This window comes from Ascaphus truei, chromosome 7 (assembly GCF_040206685.1).
Source record: "Ascaphus truei isolate aAscTru1 chromosome 7, aAscTru1.hap1, whole genome shotgun sequence".
NCBI lineage: Eukaryota > Metazoa > Chordata > Amphibia > Anura > Ascaphidae > Ascaphus > Ascaphus truei.
The window spans coordinates 42,925,655-42,950,101 of NC_134489.1; the positions used below are offsets into that span (position 1 = coordinate 42,925,655).

A 24,447-nucleotide genomic window follows, 5' to 3' on the forward strand; every position below is an offset into this window, starting at 1 on the left:
GAGATTACTTGGAGATACAGCCACTTACCTCCCCCTTGCTACTAATCCTTTAGGTCGGTTTGAAATCGAACTTAAAACTCTATTAAATAAGGGTCTTGATGAGGGAGCAATATCACAACAAGAATTAGAGTTTTTGTACATCAAGTTTTCACGTACACCTATTTTTTACTTTATCCCTAAAATACATAAGAATATTACACAGCCCCCCGGTAGACCGATAATTTCAGGTATCACATCACTCACCTCTAACTTGTCATTATTTATAGATCACCACCTTCAAACTCTGGTTAGTCAGGGTAAGTCTTACCTGCGTGACACAACGCACATTCTCCAAATATTGAGAGATTTAGAATGGCAGCCTGAGTATACATGGGTAACTGCCGATGTTACATCTCTATATACCACCATCAATCATGGAAAGGGATGTCAGGTTGTGTCACGCAAGTTAGAATCAGATTCCACCACTTCACCCGCACTTAAATCATTTTTACTAGGTAGTATTAAGTTTATTTTAACACACAATTATTTTCAATTCAATTCACAATTTTTCCTACAGATCTGTGGAACGGCGATGGGCACCAGGTTTGCCCCTAGTTATGCGAATCTTTTTATGGACAGTTGGGAAGAAGATTTCATTTGGAACAACTGTCCTCTTGGGGCACACCTGGTGCTCTGGCGCCGTTTCATAGATGATATCATATTTGTTTGGTCGGGCAGCCAGGAACAGCTAGATTCGTTTTTTACTTATTTAAATTTTAACGATAGGGATCTTTCATTTACTTTTAATCATCACAAAGATCACATAGAATTCCTTGACCTAAGTATATATATAAGTAACAATCAAATTCAAACTAAGACGTATTTCAAATCAGTTCAGGCCAACAACTACCTTAGGGCAGATAGCCAACATAACCCTGGTTGGATTCGCAATATTCCGAAGGGACAACTCATCCGCCTGAAGCGCAACTGCTCAAATCCAGAGGAGTTTGCTATTCAGGCGGATGAGCTTAAAGAAAAATTTCGTGACAGAAAATATCCAGAGAATATACTAGTAGAAGCGTCCCTGAGAGTAGACGCGATTGAGAGGGATACCCTTTTGGAATATAAAAATAAAAACAATAATTCAATTAAGAATCCACATAAGGGGAAAGAACAGAATAGTGGAGTGGCCTTTGTTACTCAATACAACGAAATTGCACCGAAGATTCGCCAGATTCTAAATAAGCATTGGCCAATCCTCCTATGTGACAATACATTAGCACAATGTCTCCCAGATAGACCTAACATCATCTTTACCAAAGCCTCAAACATTAAAACTGGACTGGCACCGAGTTGTCCACTTGACCATTCTAAATCCAAAGTAGCCAATACTAATAAGGGCTTTTTTAAATATACCAATTGCACAGCTTGCACGTTTAGCTCCAACACAAAAACTTTTACATCGAATGTCACCTCAAAAATATATACCATTAAAACATCTATTAATTGTCATACCACCGTCGTGATATATTTACTACAGTGCCCCTGCGGCCTGCAATATGTGGGCAGGACAGGTAGGTGCTACCAGAGGAGGGTATACGAACATATTTATAATATTAAACGAGGTTTAATGACACATAGCGTCTCACATCATTTTAGCATTCACCATAACAAAAGTCCAATTGGACTAAGGTGCCAGGCTATTGAGACCGTACCAGCCAGTTGGAGGGGGGGGGGCAATCAACTCAATCAGATCAGTAGGCGTGAAGCCTACTGGATCTATGAGTTGAAGACCCTCTCCCCCAATGGTCTTAATATTGATTTTCAACTAGGTGTCTTTTTAAAATAATATTTTTTTAAATAAAACTTTTTAAAATAAAACTCTTTAAAATACATTAATAAACTGATAGATTATTTATATTTATTTTTAACTCTCATAAGCATTTTTAATGACACTTACACCCAGCATGTCATTGAATTTCTATCCCTCCACTTGTGTGCGTATTTATGTACATTTTATATACAATATGGAATGTTGCGCTGTTATACTTTATGATAGGTTTTAACATTTGAGCATTGTATGATTTCATATCATATCCTATTGAGAGTTAAATAGTGCATTTTTTGTTTGTTAAATGTGTTAGTGTTTGTATTATTGTTTTTGTATAGTGTGTTAGGTAGGCTGTGTGTTTTACACAGTACATGACTGACAGAGGTTTAGACCAATCAAGGAAGGCATAGCGTCATTTGATTGGCTTTTATTTATTTTATTTTTCATCCAATGGTGTCTATCCTGTTAGTATATAATGACTTCATGTACTGTGTCCAATCAACCCCTGATGAAGTGCGCATGCGCACGAAACGCGTTGGGCAGTTGGAAGAGAGTAATTGCATTGGAGCAGAGCACTACAGGAGCTTGTTCAGATACTCAAGCGGGAGAAAGGAGTTTCGGACATTTGTCCCGCCCCCAGTGACGCACTTCCGGCAACGGAGTGGCAGCTGGCACCTGGAGAACCGGAGACCAACCTATGGTGACGCACATCCGGACGCAGAACCTAGGAAGTGATCGGAGCTTCCCCTGATTGCCACGAGTCTATCAGCAGCTGCTGCCGGAGTTTAATCACCGTGATCCCTGCTTGTTTACATTGGATGTCTTGTAAGTAGGATTCCGGTTTTACAAACCGGATCCGATATCTGCTCCTGGCGTTTTTTAGTTGTTCATTAAATATACTCCTTTATTATTTGTCAGCCTGCTTGTCATTGTTTTGTGTTTGTCTTGTCTTGTAAGTCCTATCTGTTTGCATTTAACATTGTTGCACTATGATTGTTTTTCTTTTCTCTTTTGCATCACGTATGTAAATCCCTGCTGTGGAGCCTGAAGTTAAAGATTGGACTCTCCTCTATTGGACATTGTCACAATTCTTGGACTCCACATTTGTTCCTAATTGGACTTTAAGGCGCCGGTTTGTATTGTTGTTTTTTTTTTTTTTTTTCAGGCAACTGTTACTATTTTTTGGTTTAAATTATATCAATCTGCGCACTTAGTATTTTATAGTTTCTATATATATATGTGTGTGTGTTGGGGGTTATATGTATTGTTTTTTTATATGTATTGGGAAGGTGGGTTTTTTGTATGCATTTGGGGGGACAGGTTGTATATACTTGGGGGGGTGGGGATTTTTTTTAAATGTATTTGGGGGTGGGAAGTTTTGTGCATTGGGAGTGGGAAGTTTTTTGGTATATCTTGTGGGGGGAATTGTGTGGGGGGGAGATGGAATGAGACGGAATGAGTGAGCGTGGGGAAGAGAGGGGGCTCGTGAGGTGTCGGCTGTCGTGAAAAAACTCAGTCCACACTTATTATTTTTAGGGAAAAACAATCTGTCGAATAACTTTATTGCAGCAGCAGCCGCCACTTGCAAGAGTAACATTCACATAAAAATCAAAACATGAGTCTGATGCAACAGGAATGCCCTGCTCTACCGGCTCTAAGTAAGCTATCTTACACCAGAAGAAGGGGCGTGTAGACATAATTTTGCAATGTCTTTTAGCAGATTAAGCAAAAACAAAATTTGTACTAAAATACCTCATCTTTCTCATGGCCGACAGCTGGTACATCTCTGACTCTACAAGGGGGAGTTAATAGATAAGACGAGGGGTCCAGCTAAACAAAGAATTTACAGTTTGGGAGAGGGAGGGAGTTTAGGGAGGCAGCATTAAAGAAAGTTTGAAGGGAAAAACTTATTCTGCAGACAGACACACACACACAGCAAACTGGTTAAGCTTCACTGCTAGAAAAATCATCAGAGAGATGTTATGTGAATTATAGAGACACTCTGCTGTATGAAGTGTAACAGGGCCGCTCCTGGCTACTATTCTACCCAATGGGCTGGCAGTTAACCCTCAGGTTGCCAGTAGTTGGTATGGGGTTTTCCCTCTCACCTTTGGTACTGCACTTGAGTGACAGCAGGGGGTGGTACATCCTGTTGTAGCTGGGACAACAGGGTGCCCGCCTTCTGGCTGTACTTAAGGGCAGGACTGCCCCAAAGTTAGGAGTTGTTCTATCCCCTCTGAGGAAGGTAGGTCACACATCTGGGAGCCTGAGATTGGGGCCTTCCCATGTGCTCTTCCCTCCAGGGAGACTGAGTGTGGACCATACCTTTGCCTCTGCTAGGGAGGTGGGGAAGAGCTAGGATGGCTGCGGGTGCCCTTGGCCTGTAGTGACGGTCCAGGGATTGCTGACAGACTGTATCCGGCAGAAGACTGCTGAGTAACTGTTACAGCAGAGAGTAGTAATAAACCTGTTCCTGTTTTTCAATATACCTCCTGCTGGGGCGTGACCTTACTGGGGGAGAGGTAATAAGTTCTACCGTGGGAGATCACCTTCAGTTCCTGGAGTCCACGGCAGATGGAGGTGCTGCACTGCTAAGGAGATATGTGGGGTATGAACCCCAGAAGCCTGTTCCTGTGTCCCCACTACCATCGGCAGATGACTCAGCCCTCCTTTAGCCAGCAGGTATATGCACCATACACCCTGTAATGGCCCCTACCTGCTATTGGGTGGGGGAAACACAGTTACATTTGGAGGCGTTGCTGAGATCTGTAACAGGACAGGTTTCAGTGAAACAAAGCTGGAAGTAACAAGATACGCTTCCAAAGCAAGTACTAAAGAAGGAGGGAGGCAAGGTATAGTGTTCAGGGGACCTTGGCATACCATAACCAGGGACCACTTTCCCCACCATGAAACTATGACTTAGACGGCCCTATCAGGTGAATGGTCTGGAGACACAAGGCTATTGCTGTTCTAAGTCGCCCTAAGGCGGGTAGTCGAGATACCTAGAAGGAGGTGTACCTGGAAGCCCCAGCAGCCACTGAAGGAAGGCTCTGCGATACTGGCAGCCTAGAAGGGGTGGCGTAAGGGTACTGCATAGGGAAGAAGCCCAGAGTACCACTAGCCAAACTATGGAACCACAGAGTGCTTGTAATGGACTAAGATCGTGTACAGCGTATCGAGATGGAGCTTTGCTAGCCTGGGGTATAACCTACTCTTGGTAGACTGCTAATCTGTGTGCTGTGAGGAACCACAAGGAACGGATTCCTGCTGGAATCACGGTCACTGCGTGGTCTGTTAAAGAACTGTACTAAAAATGGAGGTTCCCTTGCCCGGGAATCCACCACATGAGTTACATGAGCTAAAATGGCGTCTCCCGCCAAAGCTGGAGAGCGCACGTGCTGTTTGCAAAAGAACTGTACGCCTTCCTGTAAAGTTCTGCATGGGTTTAGTGCGAAAGCCAGAACCCAACCCAAGCGATGTGACTGGCTCAGCCAATAGCCAGAGTCATCGAGTGTTCCTCCTTGTAACGGACGTGCTCGCCACAAACCGGGACTGGACCGAGGGGCTGAGGTGGGGATATGAATACACCGACCTTAGACCACGAAGCCGGTTCTGGATTGCGCAGTTCGTAGTCATTCGTAGCAGGGTCGGGGTTGGAGAATGTAGAGTAATCCTTAGACAAGCCAGGGTCAGGGTTGGTGACGTCAGGGTAATCGATATCCAGGCAGAAGTTCAGCAACAAGGAATCAGGTACGCCGCGCTTCAGCGTAGCAGCCGTACTGCGGGAATGGCCTCTACGCGAGGAGCGGGAACGGCCCATAACGAAGGCCTCTGCAAGGCCTCTGCCTTGCAGCAGACCTCAGGAAACAGGAAGCAGAAGGGTAGCACTGGGAATCCAGCGCTTCAGCACAGGAACCAGGACACGGCCTCTGCAATGGAGATATACAGCAGGCCCTAGGAACCAGCCCTCTGCAAGGAGAGAAGGCAGCAGGGCTCAGAACAGGCAAGGCTGGCGGTGGGGATCCAGCGCTTCAGCACAGGTAATAAAACAGAAAACACAAAGAAATAGGGTCTGATTCATCAGTTTATTTCTTCAGCACAGGTACCAGGAAGCAGACCTCTGCCAGGGGTGAATGCAGGAGGTCTCAGGAACAGGATACGTTAGACACTGGGAATCCCACGCTTGAACAGAGGAAGCAGACCTCTGCAGCAGGTCCCAGGAACAAGGCGGAAGTGTGTGGCAAACACTGTTACATCCAAGTAAACTTGGATTATGCTCGGCAAGGAGTCAGAAAAAGAGGCCAGTATAAGAAAGGCAGATCGCCAATCACAAGACAGGCATGTGTGGGAATTCTTCCAATGCCAGAGAAGAGAGACAGAGCAGCATGATTGCAAACACAGGTGAAAGTACTTGCAATTGTAATGGGAGGTTTGTTTGACAGCACACCAGCTCTGCAAGAGTGAGCTCCCGCCAAACCCAGGAACGGATTCCTCACACTCATCTAATCTTCACCAGTAGTTGATATGGAGTTTTCCCCTTCACCTTTGGTACTGCACTTGAGTGACAGCAGGGGGTGGTACATCCTGTTGTAGCTGGGACAACAGGGTGCCAGTCTTAAGACTGGCTGTACTAGAGGGCAGGACCACTCTAAAGTTAGTGGTTGTTCCTTCCCCTCTGAGGAAGGCAGGTCACACATCTGGGAGCCTGAGATTGGGGCCTTCCCACGTGCTCTTCCCTCCAGGGAAAGTGAGTGTGGACCATACCTCTGCCAGGGAGGTGGGGAAGAGCTAGGATGGCTGCGGATGCCCTTGGCCTCTAGTGACGGTCCATGGTCTATCATCCAGTGAATGCTGACAGACTGTATCCGGCAGAAGACTGCTGAGTAACTGTTACTGCAGAGAGAAGTAATAAACCTGTTCCTGTTTTGCAATATACCTCCTGCCTGGTGCGTGACCTTACTGGGGGGAGAGGTAATAAGTTCTACCGTGGAAAATCACCTTCAGTTCCTGGAGTCCACGTCAGATGGAGGCGCTGCACTGCTAAGCATATATGTGGGGTATGAACCCCAGAACCTGTTCCTGTGTCCCCACTACCATGGGTGGATGACAAAGCCCTCCTGTTGCCAGCAGGTATATGCACCATACACCCTGTAATGGCCCATATCTGCCACTGGGTGGGGGAAACACCATTACAGAAGCAATGCTCTACATGAAAAGGCAATACTCTGCAGGTTACAGCGATGCTCTGCAGATTACAGCGATACCCTGCAGGTTACATCGACGTTGTGCAGATTACAGCGATGCCCTGCAGGTTACAGCGACGCTCTGAAGGTTACAGCGACGTTGTGCAGGTTACAGCGACGCTCTGAAGGTTACAGCGACGTTGTGCAGGTTACAGCGATGCTCTGCAGATCAGTGATGCTCTGCAGGTTACAGCAACGCTCTGCAGTTTGCATGCTCGGCTCTGTGTAGAGAAGGGAAATCTCTCCCACTTACCAGGGGAATTAATGCACAGGAAAGTCCTCATCCTATGCAAATGGGAACACACAGGTATCGGAGCCATAGGAGGGGTCAGAGGTCAGAGGTTTCCGTTATAAGGAGGTCGTTATTTACATGCTTGGGAATCATGTTGGGTATGAGCCTCTCTCCTGCTCTCTCCCCGCAGGTCCCAGAGAGGAGCTTCTTTACCTGCCATGTATTTACCGCAACACTGGGATAAAGAAGCCAGATTACCTGGCCACTGTGGATGTGAACCCCGAATCTTCAACATTCTCTGAGGTAATCCGCCTGCGAGTGGCAGGGCCACGTCCGGGGGGCTTCTTATCCAGGAGGAAAAGGGGTTTCTAGAAGCTAAAGTAGCGCTTGAAATGTGCAAATGGTCATTTCCCTCTGCAGCTGCATGCACGGCCGCACACTGTGCTAGACAATGCCCAATGGTCAATAAAATAATAAGTGTGGCCATGGGTGCGGGAAAAAGGTGTGCGGGGGTTCTGCACCCCCCTCTGGGTTTACATGAGGGTAATGTATGTATGTATGTTACTGGTTTTCTATATACAGCACCTCCACCCAATAAATAGTTCCTGCACCCCTGGGTGCTGTTTATTTAGATCTTCAGATCCCAGAGGCGCAGTAATGAAAATAAATATGAATTAAAGCTTAAATAGGGATAAAAGTTGGTCTGTCTCACTCACCCATAGGAATGAGAATGAAACATTCCCTAAACTAGAAGAGACCTGAGGTTTAGAAACTTATCAACGTTTACTGAATAGTCTCCTATAAAGGGTGTGTGGGGGAATGAAATGCAGAAAGTATTATCTAATATTACACAACTGAGTTATTAAAAAACACAAACATTTTTGTATGGCTGCCCAAGGACTCTATAATTCTCTCAGCTAGAGTCAGTTTTCCAGGTCTTCTTTACAATCTTGTTCGTATACCCAATGGTACCAGACAATGGTGCTCTTTGTCCCCGCTACTATTTGCTTTGTGTATTGAACCCCTGCAACCACAATCAGATTGAACCCTGACATATCTGGAGTGTTTGTCGGTAATGTGGAGTATAAAGTCTCACCTTTTGTGGACAATGTATTTTCGACTCTCTCGAGACCTCTCACCTCTCTCCCTAATTTGTTCTAAGTACTCGGGACTTATGGAGAACTGTTAGGTTTTAAATGTAATTGTTCTAAATCACTTGCCTTGATCTTAATTTACCAATGAATATGATTAAGCTCCTCAAACACAAAGGTCTGAAAAAAAAGTCTGGAATCTTAAAATAAATACTGTATCTGTCAAAATCAATTTTTTATTCTCTCTCTTTCCCCCTAAGTCCCACCCCCCCCCCCCCATGTATTGTTTCCCCAAGTTCTCCCTTTTATTTTTCCTGTATCGCATAAAAATTGTAAATAAATGAACAGTACAAAAATAACGCACATAGGATTGTTTATGTATTTCTGCTTTCAATTAAACTAGTGTAACCTGGAAAAAAAATTACCTTTGCACATACAGCTTTCTGTTGTGTGCTGATGCTCAGTATCATTGTACAATGCGTCCTGGTCATGTGTTTCCCGCGCAGGTCATACACCGCCTGCCAATGCCCAATATGAATGACGAGCTGCATCACTCGGGATGGAACACCTGCAGCAGCTGCTACGGAGACGCCACGAAATCCAGGAACCGTCTGATCCTGCCCAGTGTAATCTCCTCACGTGTCTACGTGGTGGACGTGGGCACCGACCAGCGCGCTCCACGCATGCACAAGGTGCGCAAGTATCATTACAGACTATTATTTATAGAATATTTTACCAAGGAAAAAATACATGGAGTCACCTCTCGTTTCAGGCATTTCCTGGGCACAAAATAATGCTGAGAACATTATGTTACCGTTACAAACATGTTTAAAGAATTGTAACCCCCCTTTGGGATTACAATGGCATTAAAGCGTTAACTTTGTGGTCCCACACAGGGTAACACCCATTCCCCATCACAAGGTTCTGAGTGACAAGGCAGAATCATAACCCCCGCCTACTTCTGCCTAGTGATAGTGACGTGATAGAAGAATATATAGGAGGGTTCTAGAAGGTTAGGTCCCTGGAGGAGACAGAGGTGGGGTCTCACTGTGTATAGTGTATACAGATGCAACTGTTTGTTCTGGCCCAATGTCTGAGGAAAATCCCTGAGCATCTCGCAAACACTCTGCTAGATAGTCCATAGCAGGCTGCAATGGCCCATCGGATTAACAGCGTTAATGGGACTCCAGATGTGTGAATCCTACCTGCTTCTGTCTGTAAGAGACGCGCACTAAGAGAGGCTGAATCAGTCACTCTCCCAGCGCGCCTCTAACAGGCGATTATGCGGCTTTTATTTTAACAATACAGAATTGTAGCAGGGGGTCTCCGGATTAATTTCAGCCTTGGGGACCCCCTGCTTCCCGAGTTACAGGCCCCGTTATGGGGTGCTGGTATCCCAGCAGCCATGTTAAATTCTCCTGTGTCACGGCCCATGTGACCGGGTGATTTAAACAAAGCCGGGGGATACCGGCACCCCATAACGGGGTCTATTACTCGGGAAGCAGGGGGGTCACCAAGGCTGAAATTAATTTGGTTCGGCTCCGGAGACCCCCCTGCTACAATGCTGTTATTAAAATAAAAGCAGCTTCATTACCTTAGCGGCTAACCGCTAAGGCAATAAAGGGGTTAAGCCAGACTGCCTGGTTTATTGGGGGTAGAGGGGGTGAGTGAAAGGGGTAGTTGCCCCAGGGTGGGTGGGTAGGCCTACCGGGAAGGTTGCAGAAGGGATTAACCCCTTCATTACCTTAGCGGTAGTAAACACTATGCTAATGAAAGGGTTAACCCCCCACTACCCACCTGAGAGGCCTAACTGCCCACCCTGGGGCAACTACCCCCTTCACCCACCTCCTCTACCCCCAATAAACATTACAATATAAACATCAATACAATACATTGAACATCCCCCCAACACATAGAGTACAGTAACGGACAAAATCCCTATTATCCATATATGGATAATAGCTCATTTGCCCTTTAAAAAATAAAACATAACGAAAACATTACCCAGTCCGCATATAGCAAATTAAAGTTGTACTTACCGCTGCCAGGATGAAGGCCGTCCTCATCCCCCTCATCTTCCTCTTCTTCAGTGGGCACCGACAGTAAAATATAAAAACAAACTATTCGCCACTCAGCCCTTAATCACCTTAGCGGTTATTAACCACTATGGTAGTTAAGGGGTTAACCCCCCTCCCACTACCTACCCAGGAGCCCTAACCACCCTCCCCAGGGCAACAACCCCTACCCCCAATAAACCAATTGATTGGCACAGTGGTACACCATGCCCTATGGGCATGGTTTGACACTATGGCAGTCAAGGTTGTAATCACAAAGAACTAATAGCTCACGGTTTCCAATAAAAGAAGAAATATTCCCATTCAGACCGCTCCGATTAATGTAGCACACAGACCCTTGTGCCCGGCCTCTACCAAAGGTCACATCACGGGTCAAAGTCTGATGGTATTAGGGCTTTGATGTTACCGGGGGGGGGGGGGCGGAGGGGGGGGTTGATCAGAGTACAACTTATTTTTTACATTTCCCTTTTAAAGAAAGAGTCTTATTTTAGGAATCCTCTCCCGCTGTTTAGTTTAGAGCATAAATAGTGTTTAACTACAGTCCAAGCAGCTCGGCATAAATGTTTCATAACATTTTAGATCCTTTTTATTAAGCTACGTGCTCGGTCGGTGCTATGTACTTGTGCTACAAGCTTTATTCTCAGGCTCCCCCCTCTCTGCAGGTGGTGGAACCAGTGGATATTTTTTGGACATGTAACCTGGCGAATCTGCACACGACGCACTGCCTGGGCAGCGGGGAGATCATGATCAGCTCCTTGGGGGACCCCTCGGGAAATGCCAAAGGTGCTAACACCACCCCTGCACCCACACAAACATGGTGACATGGACACTGAGGGGGAAAAGCGCACATCCAGCGAGATGAATCTTTAGTTTCATGCGGAACTTGGGGAAATGCTAATATTTACATAAGATGCATAGCGTGGTAAATAATGCGCCCAAAGCATCATTTCCTAATCAGGTTTTGCACAAAAAAAGGCCCCTTTCCAGCATTTTGGAACCAACCATTCTTCATCCTGACCTGGGTGTTATGGATCAGAACTCACCCCGCAGCACCAGCACATATTCTGTTCATAATCTGGGGCTGGTTTTGTTGTTTCAGTGGATTTTTCTCGCAGTGCGATTCAGGTAATTTTACCTGCGCCATAAGGGCTATATTTACTAAAGTCTCCCAGGTGCAGAACTGGTGCAAAAAACAGCACTTTGTTCCTCAAAGAGCAGGAAGTGCATGGAAAGTAGGGTTCTCCCGACCTGATGAAGGACCCCGAGAGGTTGGAAAGCTTGTAACATATTAACAACTTGTTGGTCCAATGAGAGGCATCACACCCCTCCTCCCGCCTCTGTTATTTTACTACATGGAAAGCATTTGGATTTTTTCCTTTGGTAAATCTAGGTCTGTCCCAAGTTTGCTGCCGTGAGACTTCAGTAAATAACCTTCTGGCTCTAGGAGCTTACAATCTAATTGTGCACAGGGAAGGCAGAAGGATTGCGAGCCCTGGTTCTCCCAATTCACAGGTAGTGCTGTTCCTTCTCGGCCGTTCTTTGTGACTGTAATGCTGTGTTTCCGGCTCTGTGTATCTCAGGAGGCTTCGTGCTGCTGGACGGTGAAACCTTTGACGTGAAGGGGAACTGGGAAGTTCAGGGACAGGCCGCCCCTTTCGGCTATGACTTCTGGTACCAGCCACGTCACAACGTCATGATCAGCACGGAGATTGCGGCCCCTAAAGTCATCAACAGTGGTTTCAGTATGGAGGATGTAGCAGCCGGTAAGGGACGGGAGCCGAGCTACCATATCCTTCCCCACTGCGACTCCGCCCCTAGCCCCCCTCAAGCCGTTATAGGGGCAGTCTTATTTAGTCCTTCAAATAGCAGAACAGGGTAAGAATCACATGAACAACCGCTCCAAGAAAAAAGGTAAGGCACTCACCAGCAAAAAAGGGGTAAAAATCAACTTTATTAAACTACATAAAAAACAAAGAAACAAACACTCCTTGAGAAAGCGCCACAGTGTGTGTGAAACGCGTGGGAGAGTAGCTAGCACGGTTTGTTTCTTTGTTTTTTATGTAGTTTAATAAAGTTGATTTTTACCCCTTTTTTGCTGGTGAGAGCCTTACCTTTTTTCTTGGAGCGGTTGTTCATGTGATCTTTACCCTGTTCTGCTGTTGTCTGAGAGGATCTGCTACACCACCGGAGGCCAAACGGGAGACGCTTCTGGCAGCATCAGGGAAGCAGCTGGAAAGAGGGGGATCAAGACGGTGTCTTATCGTGAGTAGAGGCTACTCCACACCGGGCTTAGCCGGGGCTATGGGGACTTAATGATTGCATATCACACCATTCTGTCCCTGTTGTGTTCCCCTCTTGTTACCCTCAGTCATCCGTAATCATACTGTTACTGCTTAAGCATTCATTCCCCATTATCCGGTGTTAGCTCCTTTTATTATATTAATTATAATGCTCTAAAAGCATTATTTGCCAAATCACCTGGAGCTTTTACACGGTTTTTGTTGTTCTCTAGTCCTTCAAATATTCAGATTTTCAGTCAACAATGAAAACTGCAAAATTAGACTGTAAATTATTACCCCAATCCCCGATTAGCTTTAAGATTATGGGGCTTATTTTACACCCGCCAAAGATGGTGAGAGACTGGGCAGACAGGGGGGAGACCGGGCAGACTGAGGAAGCGATGTGGTTCTTACCTGCCGTCACATTCTAGGTTCCTATGATTGTGTCGGATCCTCCGGCACTTTTCTGTTCCAGAAGCATTTGGAGGAACAATTTATGTTTTATTATATTTCAAATTGTGGGGTTCAGTGTTCGGTTCTTGGTTTGCTCACCCTTCTGGTGGTGAAAGGGTTAGTGATGGAAGCAAATGTTATTATTTCATCGCAATACATATTGATACGAGACTGCTTCATTGCTGCTGCAAGGATCTCACGTTTACACACTTACTCACCCTCGCTCAGGTTTGTACGGTCATAGCCTGCACGTATGGGACTGGACCCGCCACACTCGGATACAGACGATTGACCTGGGGGAGGATGCTGTCGCCCCGTTGGAGATCCGATTCCTGCACAATCCCGATGCAGACCAAGGCCTGGTGGGCTGTGCCCTGGGCAGCTCCGTCTTCCGCTTCTACAAGACCCAAGTAAGAACAGAACCGGGGGCTGGGGGGAGATATGGGGGAGGTCTAGGAGTGAAGGGCAAGGAGTGGAGATGTGGGGGAGACTGGCAGGGAGAGAAGGTGGAAATCTGGGGGAGAGGTGCAGGGGGGGAAGAGATCTGAGGGAGACAGATGGGGATAGAGAGAGCCAGGTGCAGACTGGTATAGAGAGGGAGGCAGGAGCAGACTGGTATAGAAAGGGAGGCATGAGCAGACTGGTATAGAGAGGGAACCAGGAGCAGACTGGTATAGAGAGGGAGGCAGGGGCAGACTGGTATAGAGAAGGAGGCAGGAGCAGACTAGTATAGAGAAGGAGGCCGACCTATGGGGGGGGCTGAAAGTAACAAAGGGTGAGTGTCCATGGGCTGTAGGTACCCTCTGCCTGTGTCACATTGTTGTGGGAGGGACAGGCTCCACAAACTATTGATCTTGTTTGACTATCACCCAGTAGTGAGAAGGACAGACTGAATGGGCATGGGTACTTTCTCCTTGTCACTATCCATCAGTAGGGGGGTCACACTCGATGAGCCATATGAACCCTGTGTCACCGTGTCTGTCACCTCCTCATTGGTCTCTTCTTGCTATAGGATGCCACGTGGGCAGCGGAAAAGGTGATCCAGGTGCCAAGTAAGAAGGTGGAAGGCTGGATGCTGCCAGATATGCCAGGTGAGTGGTGCGCACAGGGAGTTAGTGTACTCACATAATAACCTTATGACACACTGTGACAGGGCAGAGCCCCAGTCTAAAAGGGCTTCCACAGAAAGCCTGTATTGGTCTGAGGAATCCAGCAGGGAGTTGGTTAATTGCAGCTACAGACAATTAACCAGTCCCCACCTGGCTCATCAGATAGGTAGAAAAGCCTCCTGCTTACACTACAGGGGAGACACCCTGAAAGCAGACCCGTTACATCCAGGACACGGCGGACCCTGGAACCCGCCAGAGGGTGGCCCCAAATGGACACAACCCAGAGACTGACATAAAGAGCCCCCTGCTTACAGGTGCCTCTTTGGACTTTGGTTGTTATTGGTTGGCAAGAGACCTCTCCTCCCAGCTCTGACGATAGGGACTGGGAGAGTGAGTTATTCCTTACACAGGGATAGGCTGTTTATTTATTTGTGTGCTTCCTTAAAGCTACGGGCTGAATAAAAGCCATGGGTTATTTCCCCCAAATATGTCTCCCTGGTTGTACCTCTGCACACATCTCTTACATATGGTGTCAGGAGTTGGATGAGAGGTGGCCATTGAATTTCAAATGGACCCCTGAGAGCATCCGGGAAAATGTTTGGTAGTTTTGCCTGCATACAGTTCCTACAACAGCATGAGAAACAAAACCAAGAACAAACGAATCACGCGCAGAAGTGACCAGAATTAAAGGGCTACACATCCAGGCAGGAAAGCTACACTGCACTGGAGAAAGCCACAAAGCCACAGTCTGACTGGGGGACTGGTACAGACGGTGACCAACACAAGTTACTGACTCACTGACTGTGTGACCAAAGTGTACCCCACAACATGTGCAAAAAAAACCTGTGGGGTTTTTAAATGGCCACTAAGAAAGAGTCTACAGACACCTGTGAGAGCTAAGAACTCTGCAAGGGAAATCTGCTCACCTGTAGGACTACCAGCTGGGGTTCTAGCATACACGGAAAAATTGCTGCAATAACGCCTCCTGAGGTCAGGGGGAAGACTACTCCAGATACCGCCAAAATGGAGGCCAAATGTGGTGTTCCAGTAATGAACCCGGCCACACGGAAGAGTGTCTCTTCCGGTCCTACTGATGAGGTGGAAGATATCGCTTATGGGAGCCTAGGAACGCGACCATCCACAAAACACCACTAGATTGGTGGAGCTGGCTGAACTCACCATACGCACCGAGAAGACAGGTCTCTACGACCGTGAATATGATTGGCGGTAGCAAGAGCCAGAACAGCTGAACGCCTAATATTTCCGCCAGCTAATGCAACTGCAAGAAAAGCCTGGTGAGTGCAGTGAAGCTGCTGAAGTTTCAAACAAAGGAGACCCCAGTACCCCTGATGGGACGGAGTCGTCCAAAGTAAAAAGGAGGAAAAAGAAACAAGGTTCTCAGCTTACCGGGAAGTTGCAGACACATCCGCAGGTCCCACGGAGAAAAAGGGGGACCGAGATGCCCTGCAGCCTACAACAAACAGAGGATTCGTTCCGGGAATGACAGAATATCCAGAGAGCCCAAGGCAGACTTTGTGTACCCCGAAGAAGTGTCTGACAGGCAGAAACCCATAACAAACTATACCAGGGAAGCGGAGCTGGCACAAGTAATTCACGATCCCTTGACCAGCCCTGAAGATGCACTGCAAAATGCCAGGCATAACTGTGATCTCCTCCGTGAATGATTGGAAAAGGAGATAGAAGTGAACGCTGAGCTATAGAGTGGTCTGCTCACATTTGCAATTTACTATGGGACTGTGATGAACACAGAGCATTGCTTATGTAGTGTCTTAGAAGACCTGACGACTGAGCTGAAGATGGCGAGCACTATTATTACCACCAAGGCCAAAAAACAGATCCGCTTGGACGAAGTTCTTGCTGACTTGCAGCAGAAGCAGGATCAATGAAGGCCCTCCATCTTAGTGTAGAGCTTGGACTATCTCAGAAGGAGTCTCTCGGTCCCGGTGCAGAGCTCAGAGGCTCTCGAAAGGAGTTGGTCAGCCTCGGTACTGAGCTCGAAATTTCTCGCATAGAGATTTGCAGTCTCCGTGCCGAGCTGGAAGTCTCTCAGAAAGAGTTTCCCAGTCTAGGTACCGAGCGGGAGATCTTCCAGAAAGAGGTCCATACACTCAATATAGAGCTGGATGTTTCTCGCCAGGAGATCAACAGTATCCGGACAGAGTTGAACATATCGCAAAACGAGGTTCATACTCTCCGCATAGAGCTGGATGCCTCACACCAGGAGATCAGCAGTTACCGCACAAAACTGGACATTTCTAAAAAGGAATTTCACAGTCTCACCGAGGAGCTGGAAGTCTCACAAAATGATGTCCACAGCCTTAGTATGGATCTTGAAGTCTCTCAGAAGGAGCTTCACGCCCTCAACCTAGAGATAGAAGTCTCATGCCAGGAGACCTGGAGTCTCAAATCAGAAGTGCGTAAATGGAAGGAGGACTACGAGGAGGCCCTGAATATTATAGTGTCTGTAATAAGAGAAAATACAAGTTTGAAAGAGGAAAATTCAGATTTGACTGACCACGTCAGTGAAAGGAATGAAGAGCTTCACGAGCCAGAAAAAATGAAGAAAGTATTTGAACAAGAAAAGATAGATAGAAGCATTGGAGCGACGCACACAAGCAGAGCACCTACTGCACAGCAAACTGCAAGGTCTGCGTACAGGAGGAAAAGCTGCAGGCTGCTGAGAAAGTACAAGGGCTGCAAGAACGTCGGAGTATCCAGTGTGTCCTTGCAGAGCAGCATGAGAAACTGAAGGCTACACAAAGCATTGCTGGAGGCCGAGCGTAGAGGTCAGGTGACTCGGTATGAGAGGGAGCACGAGAAGGTCCAGAAACTGGAGCAAGAGCTAGTGGAGCAGAGACGCTGCTTCATCCCCAACAGTCAGTAGGCCTAGGACAAAGAAACCTGGAAATGGCTAGCAGCTGCAACCCTAGTGAAGAAATCCAGGGAGCTCGAAAATATAATGAACGATGCTTTGATGCCCACTCAGACAAGCTCCAGAAACAGCATTCTCTCATTGATTAACTAAACTGGATGAAAAGTGAGACAAGCATTTGAATAATTCAGAAATACTACATATCCCTTATCCAAGCAAGAGAGCAAGATATCTGCACCAACGCTCTGTAGTGCTCATTATACAGGCTGCCTACAGAGGAACGGAAACTTGTCGGCTGGGTCGCCAGAATAACGCATCCTGCCTTCTCCAGTCAATAGGGAGAATGCAACAACAAAGAAAGAATGATGAACATTTGAAGCAATGTGTAATGTTCCTCCAGTCAAACGTTAGGAAGTGTCTGCAGCAAAGACGCTACAGGAAAATGCAGGAAGCTGTTTGTGTGATTCAATCCAGATATAGGTTCTACGTCACAACCAAACAAGCTGTGCGTTGCTATAAGCGCACCCGCAATGCCGTCTCAGTGCTACAATCGGCTTTCTACAAAAATCAGGAAAAGGGAACCAAATTACGACTGAGAAGCGCAATAACAATCCAGTTATGCTCCCGTGCCCACATCGCCCAATCCAGATCCGTCACGATGAAAATAGTCGCAATAAGGATTCAGTCTTTGGCTGGAATGAGACAGAACTGCATTGGTGATCATGCCCCTAAACATATAATACTAGTTGTCTACTCATCTTTGCAAGGAAAAAGGTCACACAAATACAGGTGTGCCAGCTACAAAAAAAGAGATGCCACGGGTAACGGTTAGGTGAGAGCTAAAACCAATTGGAATTTAAGTATCATTGTCAAGGGAGACCAGGCAAAATACACCCTTTTACCAGGATCATTTAATTGAGCAAAACGAGTGATGAAATAAATTGTAATTTATTCACTTAAATAGGCAAACACACAATGTTACACAAAATACAGAAGACACACTTACTTTGGGACTGGGATACGAAACAAATCTTCCATAGATGTAGGGACTTCACCTCCCGAAGTTTACCCCCAATAGGCTTGTAACTGCAAAGCTTCTAGGCAGGCTGTGCTGAAGCAGGGAACTGGAAACTGCTTGGAATCTTGAGAACTTGGAAATCTTGGACCACACATTGAATCTGACTAATCTGAGCTGTGTCAGGATTTATAATAGCTCTGGGGTTCATTCCCAGAAAACCTGCAGCCCAATCAAAACGCCTGAGCGATCTCCCTAGCAACCAGGCTGAGCCACTCACATGCTTGCCAGTACGGTATAGCCCGGCACTGGGAGCTTCAGCATAGCAACTGGGCACGTCCAACAAACGCAAGCTTCACCTTGTCATGCAAGGTCTCCTGCTGGCTCAGTGCCGCAAAGTCTGGGGCAGGTGACAACCCGCCAGGGTGGCTTATTGAAGTTGCTTCCTTTCCCCTTCTTGCTAACAAATGGTTTGACACTTCCATATCCTGGATTGCCTTTGAATCTTAGAGGGCGGAGTAGCCACTCTGTCTCCCATGCAAATTGATTTTTACCCATACTGGATGACCCCCCTCTGAACATTACTTTAATAAAAATATAAACCTTGGGAACTTTCATATTTACCCCACAGTTCATTCACAGATTACAGCATATATACGTATTAATGTAAACCTTTAATAAAATATACTTTTCCCTGTGTCTGATGTTTTGTGTAAAACTGTATAAGTTTCTCTCTCTGGTGGCAGGGATAGAATAAGATGAATATACTCCCTCATCCTATTAACCTTATACCTGGCCACACTACAGAAACTAACTTTAATGTTTTACACACAATACTAGCCCTTATAGCTTTATAACTTAGCTGGGCATCTACCTGGGCAACCCCCCTTATATACAGGGATACATTAACCCCTCATGTCCCATTTACCTTTCCCGTCTCTGCTGAAGTAGGAACCCTGGTGGTGAGTCGCAATAACGTTCCCAGGATTAGAGTTTGACTGGAGCAATGTGCTTTAACATGCCCGAGAATCTCACTTGATTCCCGGATAGGTTTTTGGGGTTTCCTATAACTCTGGGCCCCCGATAAATAGCCACATTCTGTAAAGAATTTCTCTGACAAACCCACCCTGAAACTTACCGCCTAGAAATCTCCAGGTCCTAGCACCTTGGGAAAGGAACAAATATAAAAAATCTTTATTGTCGCATAATTTGCACACAGTCACAGCAATGCATATACGACAGTCAGGTCCAAGAGCTGACACTCTAGGACCTCAAAACATGGATCAGGGGTAACCAAGTGGGCTTTACCTTTATTAGTGAGCCTGATTAACCCCTTCACCGTCACAATCATGAACCAAATGCAAATGACCTCTCTACTGATGAGGGGGTTGTGCTTGTTACAGATGGGTCTGTGATGGATGAGAAAGCTGTAGACCAGGGTCCCTTGGTACTGAAGCAGCTACAAAATGGTGCTACTATAGTAGAGATACCCTGCCAGACATCACTTGGGATTTCCCCACACATTGAAGAATCGGTCATCGTAAAAGAAGTAATATGTCAAGATGATAAGTCTACCGACTACCAAACTCTTAAAAGGGAAAGAAGAGCTTTAGCGACTAAAGCGCGCTGATTTCAAGCACCTTCTGGAAGAGATGCTGGTTAACTGGAGAAAGGACTCCAATCCCAGCATCACTGGGGGTTCTCTCTCTCCAGCCATTCTCATTCGAGCTGCAGGTATATCTCGAGTGAGTGGAGGGATGGGCTTCAGCCGTGGCTAGTCCGAGCTATCTACAAATGGGGGAAGTATGTAACAGGGCAGAGCCGCTGTCTAAATAGGGCTTCAATAAATTGCCTGTATTGGTCTGAGGAATCCAGCAGGGAGCTGGTTAATTGAAGCTACACAATTAACCAGTCTCCACCTGGCTCATCAGACAGGTAGAAAAGCTTCCTGCAGGGGAGATCTCTTGAGCACAGGGGACTGTGCAGTCTGCAAGACACCCTGAAATCAGATCCTGTACATCCAGGGTGCAGAGGACTCTGGAACCCACCAAGGGTGGCCCCCTCAACGGACACAACCCAGAGACTGACATAGAGCCCCCTGCTTAAAGGTACCTCTTTGGACTCTGGCGTCATAAGTTGGAAAGAGGCCTATCCTCCCATCCCTGCAGGTAGGGACTGGGAACATGAGTTATTCCTTAGACAGGGATTGGCTGTTTATTAATTTGTGTGTTTCCTATTGTGTGTAAGAGAGATATGAGCTCACATCAGAATAAAGCTGCAGGAGAGATCAACTCTCTGCCATGGTCCCTGTGTCCTGTATATGTCTCTCACTGAAGGGGGACAGTGTGCTCATGTCTCTCACTGAGGGGGACAGTGTGCTCATATCTCTCACTGAGGGGGACAGTGTGCTCATGTCTCAATCCACTCTCCCCCCTCTCCAGGACTCATCACATCCATGCTGATCTCTCTGGATGATCGCTTCCTATACTTCAATAACTGGCTACACGGTGACATCAGACAGTATGACATCACAGACATGAGTCACCCAAAACTCGTGGGGCAGGTGAGTTGGAGGGGCAGGAGGAGAGCGGGTATGTCCCCCCACCCCTCGCCAAATGTACATCTATTGCTTTATAGATATAACAAAATGCAACAAAATAGTCAATATCCCAACATTTAACACAGGGAAGTTAACAAGACAATAAATATAATATCAAACAGGTTTCACATCTTAAATATCACATGATGTGTCTGTGGAGTTAAAATTGGAGTTGACTTGGAGGTGAAGAATACAAGAGGAACTGGACTTTGCGCTGCATCATCAACCCAGCAACTGGGAGAACCTGGCTCTCTCAATGCTCTGACCATATTGTCACATCTATAGGCTAACATTGTAAGCTGCTGTGTGACCTGCAGTGCTACACTGCCCTCCCAGGCCTGATTTATACACCTGCTCTCTTACCTCCTACTCCTCCAATACCTGGGACCACTAACCTCTTACCTCTCCCTGCATCTAATTCTACCCTCCCAGGCCTGATTTATACACCTGCGCTCTCACCTCCTACTAATCTCCTCCAATACCTGGGACCTCTCCCCTCTTGCCTCTCTCCCTGCATCTCATTATGCCCTCCCTGGCCTGATTTATACACCTCTCTCTCACCTCCTACTCCTCGTCTCCAATACCTGGGACCTCTCTCCCCTACCTCTTTTCCTGCATCTCATTATTTTTATGTTTTTATTAAACTCTTAATGCCATTTTTAATGAGTTTTAAAGCCTCCTTTGATTTATATAGCAGGCTTTAGCCCACCTCCCAAGCAGTGCAAGATCTTTACAACACTTTCCTGCTTGTGATAATTTGTTGCCAATGTTCCCAGCAGTTTGAGCTGTAAACATAGATAATGTTACCTTAGAAATATATGGATATATTGTAGCTGCTGAGTTACACTGACCTGAAGGATTGATTGAAACTGAAAGGCGGCCATTATTTTAGGCACACAATCCGTATTTTGACAGATGTATAACAGGAGCACCAAACGATTACCAGTTTAGGTGAGAATGTAGAATTACACATTGTCACAGGCTTTACATGTACAGATAAGAAAGAAAAAGTTGGCTCTGTATTACTGCTTTATCTACTAGTAGTCAATAGCAGGTGGGCTAGAAATGTAAAATTAAGGTAAGGTGAAAATAACTCAAAGGTAAGATAAATTAAGTATACAGAAGGAGTCAATGCACGAAAGAGACAGCGAGAGAGAGAAACAGCGAGAGAGAGAGGGAGACAGCGAGAGAGAGATAGCAAGAGAGAGACAGCAAGAGAGAGACAGCGACAGCGAGAAAAAGACAGCATATGTATATTATCAGTTGACCCAACCCTGGTGCTGCAGACCGGCACTCTCCCGTGGTTTAGCAGTCTCACCCCACTCTCTCAGTCCTGCACTCTCGCTCACCCTGTCTCTGCTCCGTCTTCTCCCCCTTTCTCACAGGCCTTTCTTGGGGGCAGCATTGTTAAAGGGGGCAAAGTGACTGTGCTGCTAGATACGGAGCTAACATCCCAGCCGGACCCTCTGGTGCTGCAGGTGAGCCCACAAAACCTGCCCCCAAACATCCCCATGTCATTACAGTAACGGGGCTTTCCTTGTCTCTCTAATGCAAGCTTTCAACATTTCCGCTGCCCCTCCATATATCTCCTATCTCTCTCTGCTCAGGACTGTCTCATGTCTGCTCCTCCTCATATCTAATCTCTCCTCTGTCTCCCTGCTCAGGACTGTCTCATATCTGCTCCTCTTCATATCTAATCTCTCCTCTGTCTCTCTGCTCAGGGCTGTCTCATGTCTGCCCCTCCTCATATCTAATCTCTCCCCTGTCGTCTCATTTCTGCCCCTCCTCATATCTAATCTCTCCTCTCTCTCTGCTCAGGGCTGTCTCATTTCTGCCCCTCCTCATATCTAATCTCTCCTCTCTCTCTGCTCAGCGCTGTCTCTTTCCTGTCCCTTGCTCTCGCCCCATCTCCCACTCTGAAAGAAAGCCCCCCTTCCAAGCGACGCACCTCAGCAGCCCTCCTAAGGCTGCGGACAATGTACCTTGAGTCAATGCGCACGGGCATAGTGCGCGCGCGTGTGCATGTAGGAGATGGTGCTGCAGAAACGTGGGCAGACAAATAAATTAGATTTTTCGGTGCGCCGGCCAGTCACGTGCGCGGTTCAGGCCAATAAGGATGAACTGTTCACGTGACGTCACTCCCAGGCCCTGTCCCCCGTCGTGCGCTCCGTCTACTACACTACAGGCCAACAATCACAGGAGAGGTAAGCGTGTGTGACATCACGCGCTTGGTCGCTCGCGCTTACTGTGTATGCAGCCTTAGAGCTGTCACCGTAATGTGTGTGTCCCCCAATGTGTATCTGCCAGGGGAAGAAGATTACTGGGGGACCTCAGATGATGCAGCTCAGCCTGGATGGGAAGAGACTGTATGTTACAACCTCTCTCTTCAGCCCCTGGGACAAGCAGTTCTACCCGGACATGGTCAAGTAAGATCCCCCCACCCTGTGTGTCAGTGTATTATATAATAATAATAATAATCCTGTGTGTCAGTGTATTATATAATAATAACAACCCTGTCTGTCAGTGTATTATATAATAATAATAATAATAACCCTGTGTGTCAGTGTATAATATAATAATAATAATAACCCTGTGTGTCTGTGTATAATATAATAATAATAATAACCCTGTGTGTCTGTGTATTATAATAATAATAATAACCCTGTGTGTCAGTGCATAATGTAATAATAATAACCCTGTGTGTCAGTGCATAATGTAATAATAACACTGTGTGTCAGTGCATAATGTAATAATAATAACCCTGTGTGTCAGTGCATAATGTAATAATAATAACCCTGTGTGTCAGTGCATAATGTAATAATAATAACCCTGTGTGTCAGTGCATAATGTAATAATAATAACCCTGTGTGTCAGTGCATAATGTAATAATAATAATCCTGTGTGTCAGTGCATAATGTAATAATAATAACCCTGTGTGTCAGTGCATAATGTAATAATAATAACCCTGTGTGTCAGTGCATAATGTAATAATAATAACCCTGTGTGTCAGTGCATAATGTAATAATAATAACCCTGTGTGTCGGTAACAATAATAATAATCTATGTGTCAGTATAATAATAATAATAACCCTGTGTGTCTGTGTATAATAATATAATAATAATAATAACCCTTTGTCTGTGTATAATAATAATAATAATAACCGTGTGTCTGTGTATAATATAATAATAATAATAATAATAATAACCCTGTGTGTCTGTGTATAATATAATAATAATAATAATAATAACCCTGTGTGTCTGTGTATAATATAATAATAATAATAATAATAATAACCCTGTGTATCAGTGTATAATATAATAATAATAATAATAATAATAATAACCCTGTGTGTCAGTGAAAAATATAATAATAATAATAATAATAACCCTTTGTCTGTGTATAGTATAATAATAATAACAACCGTGTGTCTGTGTATAATATAATAATAATAATAATAATAATAATAACCCTGTGTGTCAGTGTATAATATAATAATAATAATAATAATAATAACCCTGTGTGTTTGTGTATAATATAATGATAATAATAATAATAAGAAGAATAACCCTGTGTGTAACACTTATGCTCACCACAAACCTGGACCGGACCGCGGGGCTGAGGTGGGGATGTGAAAATACCGACCTTAG

General features: G+C 45.8%; 1 protein-coding gene across 4 annotated transcripts in view; it reads left to right on the forward strand.

Moving 5' to 3' along the window:
- The window catches only part of LOC142499123 (methanethiol oxidase-like), a 52,039-nt gene that overhangs the window by 18,024 nt on the left and 9,568 nt on the right, over positions 1 to 24,447 (forward strand). Inside the window, exons 1-10 of one of the 4 annotated variants that reach the window (XM_075608055.1) lie at positions 2,808 to 2,942; positions 7,476 to 7,588; positions 8,883 to 9,068; positions 11,114 to 11,234; positions 12,032 to 12,214; positions 13,412 to 13,593; positions 14,196 to 14,274; positions 20,642 to 20,763; positions 22,185 to 22,277; positions 23,107 to 23,225. In XM_075608055.1, coding sequence (XP_075464170.1) covers positions 8,901 to 9,068; positions 11,114 to 11,234; positions 12,032 to 12,214; positions 13,412 to 13,593; positions 14,196 to 14,274; positions 20,642 to 20,763; positions 22,185 to 22,277; positions 23,107 to 23,225 — 1,067 coding nt within the window. In that variant the 5' untranslated portion in view covers positions 2,808 to 2,942; positions 7,476 to 7,588; positions 8,883 to 8,900. Of the gene's footprint in view, positions 1 to 2,807; positions 2,943 to 7,475; positions 7,589 to 8,882; positions 9,069 to 11,113; positions 11,235 to 12,031; positions 12,215 to 13,411; positions 13,594 to 14,195; positions 14,275 to 20,641; positions 20,764 to 22,184; positions 22,278 to 23,106; positions 23,226 to 24,447 lie in introns of those variants that run through there. The other 3 variants (XM_075608053.1, XM_075608054.1, XM_075608056.1) reach the window with 3 other exon arrangements.